Below are 5546 nucleotides of genomic sequence, written 5' to 3' on the forward strand. Positions count from 1 at the left end.
CATCTTCATACCTTCAATATTTTCTCTATATGTTTGATTTTTCTTATGATGGCTTTGGAAGTGATTCTTGTTAATGGTGTGACTGAAATCTTGAAAAAACTGCTCCCGGTTATTTCTCAACAGATTAGTCAGGTACGGGGTGTTAAACATGACCTAAGGAAGCTTGGTAAAACCTTGGAGTCAATACAAGCTTTAATTTCTGATGCGGAAGAGAAACAATTAACTGATGCTACCGTCAGACTCTGGCTGAGAAGGCTCAAAGACGTTGTTTACAATGCTGATGATGTTATGGATGAATTCTGTTATGAAACCATGCGCCTTTGCGAAAGAAGAAGTCAGATCAAGCACAAGGTACCTGACTTTATTAGTAAATCCTCTGATATGCTTGTGTTTGACTTTAAGATGACTGGTAAAATCCGAGCCTTAAGAAAAAACTTAGATGAAATTTACTATGATCAAGTCAGATATACGTTGAATGTTATTGGTGGTACTTCTCAAGTCGATCAAATTAGAGAGCAACGCAACCGTCTAACCACATCAGTTATAGATGATTCTGTACTTATAGGTAGGGAGGATGCAACGTTGGACATAGTAAGGATGCTGACCGATAGAACACTACCTTCAAATATCACCATCATCTTCATCATCATCATACCATTCTTCCCAGCAAGAGAAACTTTCGGTTGTGTCCATTGTCGGTATGGGGGGTCTTGGTAAGACTTCGTTAGCTCAGTTGGTATACCAAGACAAGTCAATTGAAACACACTTCGGAAAAAAAATGTGGGTGTGTGTATCTGACAAGTTTGATGTCTATAGGATTTTAAAAGAAATTATAGAATCCATTACTAGTGTTTCATGTGGGAATCCCTCAAATTTCGACGTGTTGGCAAGACAAGTGAAAGAAAAACTAATTGGTAACAAATACCTGTTAGTATTGGATGATATATGGAATGAAGACGCCGAAGATTGGGAAAAGCTGAAGGGAGTCCTTGTCCACGGTGTTGAAGGCAGCAAATTATTAGTCACTACACGCAGCCAAAAAGTTGCATCTCTTGTTGGGGGCAAGGTCCACAATTTACAAAAATTACCAGATGAGGTTTGTTGGTTTATTATGCAGAAGAAAAGTTCAATTCCACTTTCTCAAATTATGATGGCTATTGGGCGAGACATAGCAAAGAAATGTGATGGCTTACCACTTGCAGCAAATTTTCTTGGAAGTTTATTATCCTTAAAAAGAGATGAAAACTACTGGGTTTCAGTCAACATCGATAAGAATTTGTGGGTTCAGCCGGAAAATACACGAGTCATATCAATCTTGAAATTGAGCTATGATAATTTAGCTTCGCCTTTGAAACAATGTTTTTCGTACTGTTGTTTATTTCCCAAAGACTGGGAAATCGAAAGAGAGATATTGATTTCTATGTGGATGGCAGAGGGATTCATTCAGTCCAATATTGAGGTAAATAATAGATCTTTGGAAGATATAGGAAATGATTATTTTGAGTTTTTGTTGCGAAATTCATTCTTCCAGGATATAAAGCAGGATGAACTTGGTGTCATCCTTACGTGTAAGATGCATGATCTTGTGCATGATCTTGCTATGAGTGTTGTAGATCGTAACGAATTTGGGATTAATGGGAAGGAAGATGTTTCACAAATTCGTCGTTTACAACTTGAACATGACAAATTATCGTCAACAACAACTCCCCAAGTGCTGCGTAAGGCAAAGAATTTGCGAACTATTGTTGGTCTAAAGAGTTATTCACCAATCAAGAGGTTCTCTTCTATTAAGCGTTTACGCGTATTATATCTGGTCAGTCTTTTGGATACAGAAGTTCCCTTTTCGATTTCTGAGTTTAAACATTTGAGGTTCCTGGACCTCTCACGTTTTGAACTTGAATTGTCACATGGGGTGTCATTAAGTCATTCTCTTAATTTGCAGACATTGATATTGCGTTTTTGCAAATATGTTTTTGGGTTTCTAGGTGAAATTGGGCATTTGAATAATTTGAGGCATCTGGATGTTTCAAATTCTGATATTAAAGCTCTACCTGAATCTATCATTAAACTAACTAATTTGCAGAGGTTGGATCTCCATGGGTGCGATCAGTTGGAAGGCGCCTTGCCTGAAAATATTGGCTTTTTAAGACATCTAAGCTATCTTAACCTTTCAGATTCACCAATTAGAAAAATACCTGATTCCATCACTCACATTAGGAATCTAAAGACGTTGAATATTGTTGGTTGTTGTAACTTAGTTGCCTTACCTAGAGAATTAGGATCTTTGACAGGATTAAGGTGCCTTGATTTGAGATTTACAAGTATTAAAGTATTGCCTGAATCTTGCATTAGTAACCTCTGTAATTTGGAGATAGTGACCTTTGTATCTACATGTGAGCTTCCAGAAGAAATTAAGAATTGGCCGAAATTAAGGCAGTTGTTTATTGAAAGATATGTGACCATTGTATCTACCATGCCCAGAGGTATCGAAAAGCTAACTTGCCTTGAAACGTTGAAGTCATACACGGTAAGGAAAGAAGCAGATATTCATAGTGGTCATAGTGGGATAAAAGAGTTAGCAGCGCTGAACTCCCTTCAGGTGTTGTATATAGAAAGGTTAGAGAATGTGAGAGGAGGAATTGAAGATGCAGAGGGAGCAAAGTTAAAAGATAAGCCAATTTTAAGAGAATTATATCTACGTTGGAGACCCAACGGAGATGATAAAGATGATGATATGGTTTTGGTGGGTCTTAGACCTCACCCCAATTTGAGATTGCTGGAAATAAATGGATTCTCGGGTTTAAATCTTCCGTATAGTCGCCGGCTTCTGGTGTCATTAAATTTGCAGAACTGCAACAGGTGCGGGAATCCTCCCGCTCTAGGTATGCTTCCATGTCTTAAGGATCTTTGGATTTCGAGAATGAAGTCAGTCAAGTGTTTGGGTAGAGAATTTTATTACCAGCAACAAGAAGAAGAAAGTAGTAGCACCCAGAACTCAACAACTACAGCAGCATTATCATTTTTCCCTTCTTTAGTTGAGTTGATAATCAACAATATGGAAAATCTGGAAGAATGGGTTGCTCCTCCTTCATCTTATGTTTATGTTGATGCCTTCCCTGTCCTTGAGACGCTATATATGCAGGGTTGTCCAAAATTGAGAAGCGCACCAAATTCGTTTCCTTCTCTGAAGGAATTGGATCTGCACGGTATTAACGGCAAGGCAGTAAACTCAATCTTTTCTGCCAGTAGAGGAGGATGTCTCACCTCTCTCACATCCATTGTCATAGAAGAATATCCGGAGCTGATATATTTCCCATTGGGCGCACTACTCAATAACAATGCTCCGAATCTCCATTCTTTATGCATCAGAAATTGCTCTAAGTTTCAAGGTTTTGGCGATGATGATGATCTATACAACAACAATAATTCTCTCCGCAAGTTGGAATTAGATTATTGCCCTGTTTTAACAACTCTACCGGATTTACGATTATGGACTTCTCTTCGGGAATTAACCATCTTCAAGTGCGGCAAATTGGAGGAGTCTATACCGTATGATCTCAAGACATCGCTCCGCTTTCTTCATTCTCTGAAAGTCGATTTTATTCAAAGAGAAGAGGGACAGCTATCAGATCGAGATGAATATGTATCCAGGTTAATCAATTTGATGGAGAAGTAATTGAAGATATGTTTGCTGCAACTCCTTACATCTCTTCCAGTTACTACCAACAGGTCTCTCTCTCACTCTCAAAGTTATTTTGTTTAAACTCCAATATTTGTTGTCAGATTTCATCATATTCTAACTGTGATCGATTGAGATTCCAGTGCTATGTTTAATTACATCATTCTTTGGATCTCTACATCTATTCATCACTTATTGGCTATTGTATGGAGTTTCTTCACTTTGTAAATTTTCTTTGGGTCTTTCGTAACTATGTAGGAAGAGGTGATTGAAGTATTGAAAGTCAGATGGGTGACTCTATGCGCTGTGTTGCTACTTGCTAGAGATATGCAAGGAGAACAAGATGTTGTTGGAAGTACATATGATCGTAGTTAGACCAAATTGCTATTATTGTGTTGGAGTTTTGCGTCAGCCATTCTGCATGGCTTCCAAGTACACAAGTGAGTGTAAAAACATGCGAATTAATGAGACAATAACTTTTGGAATTAATTGAATTGTGAAATTTTCTTGGCTCAGTCTGTTTCTCTGTTCCAAAAATTACATCATGAAATGGAATCAGACAATAACTTTTTATAAGTACTTTTTATATGGATTCCAACTGCTACTAAATTTAATTGGTCGTCAGTGGATCTTGTTCAACCTTTTTTCGTGTTTGTAACTTCATTTGAGTGGATAGGAAGATGTCTCATTATGAAGAACCAGTAAGCAACAGGGCACACTAACTGACAATTTGTTGAAGCAGTCATATGTTGCATTTGCAATTTGAGCTGAATCCAACCAGAACCGGTGTATCATTTTGAGGCCGTTGAAACAAACTAAGTTCTTCTCTGCTCGACTTCCGTTTCTGTATAAAAGCTGAAGGTTTATTATCCCCTAGTAATTATTTTTTTGCTTTGTTTGTAAACGTCATGCCCCTACAAAATGATTTTTGGTGGCTGTGAGTGCCAACAACCTAGTTGGAATGATACGAACTACAGTGATGCTACGGAGGTAGTGCCTTGTTTGTTAGGTTTATCAGGACCTAGAAAATGAAAATAGCCAGTACCGATATTTTGTATAGAATGTCACAACCAACTCTCAAACGCACACCTCAAAGGGATTGACACCTCCAAATCGTGAACAACCCGTATAAAGCAAAAAACATAAGAATGATGGTGAATTTGAAGGTGCGCCTGCAAATTAGTGGAGATTGTCTAGATTATGTTAGTTCATCCTCTCCAAAGCTTCCGCTTCACTAAAAGCCGATTTAAGAAAGCGAGGGCATATAAACTTGGATAATATCTAATGCAAGAGTTTCTGACATAATCAGACTGCCACATAACTGCTTCTTCACTTACCAGGAATCTTCCCTTTTACGGTTTCACCTTTCTCACGTTGGTGTTTCCAAAGTTTGTCGCTAAATTCACAGTTTTCATTTTCTGATTCATCAGAATATTAGGTCAGGTGTAACCTCGTTTATTTAAGACGGTCATTAAAGAATCCAAAAAGCCTTAACTACTAAATTAAGACGGTCATGAAAGAGTCCAAAATGCCTTGTCATTAAAGAATCCAAAGTGCCTTAACTACTGAATTAGTTTCAGAAGGAAACAGGATTAAGATTTCTCACTAACTTTGTTCAAGGTATCTATCCTTTCGGAAACAACAAAGTTTGTGTGTGAACAAGAGTTGTGAGAAGTCTTAAACCTAATTCCTGCTAATACTAGTAATCATCATTAATGTCCGTGCATGCTAAAAGCATTATGACTGGTTGGACCAAATATTCTGACAAATCAAAAAATGAAAACTGTGAATTTACTGACCAGTTTCGTAAACACCAATGTAAGGAAGGTGAAACCATAATAGGAAAGATGACTAGATTAAGCACAAA

At 37.7% G+C, this 5546-nt stretch overlaps 1 protein-coding gene across 1 annotated transcript; it reads left to right on the plus strand.

Moving 5' to 3' along the window:
- Nucleotides 1-625: 625 nt before the first annotated feature.
- LOC113343172 (putative disease resistance protein RGA3) lies at nucleotides 626-4258 on the plus strand. The gene is made up of 2 exons (XM_026587456.1): nucleotides 626-3729; nucleotides 3938-4258. Exon 1 carries the CDS (start codon nucleotides 701-703, stop codon nucleotides 3674-3676), a length of 2976 nt encoding a protein of 991 aa, XP_026443241.1. The 5' UTR covers nucleotides 626-700; the 3' UTR covers nucleotides 3677-3729; nucleotides 3938-4258.
- The last annotated feature ends 1288 nt before the right edge of the window (nucleotides 4259-5546 follow it).

Source organism: Papaver somniferum, unplaced genomic scaffold (assembly GCF_003573695.1).
Source record: "Papaver somniferum cultivar HN1 unplaced genomic scaffold, ASM357369v1 unplaced-scaffold_554, whole genome shotgun sequence".
In the NCBI taxonomy this organism is placed as follows: Eukaryota; Viridiplantae; Streptophyta; class Magnoliopsida; order Ranunculales; family Papaveraceae; genus Papaver; species Papaver somniferum.

Bases quoted from the DNA above. Each gene is read 5' to 3' on its own strand.
- LOC113343172 (XM_026587456.1), top strand. From the start codon at position 701: ATGGGGGGTCTTGGTAAGACTTCGTTAGCTCAGTTGGTATACCAAGAC.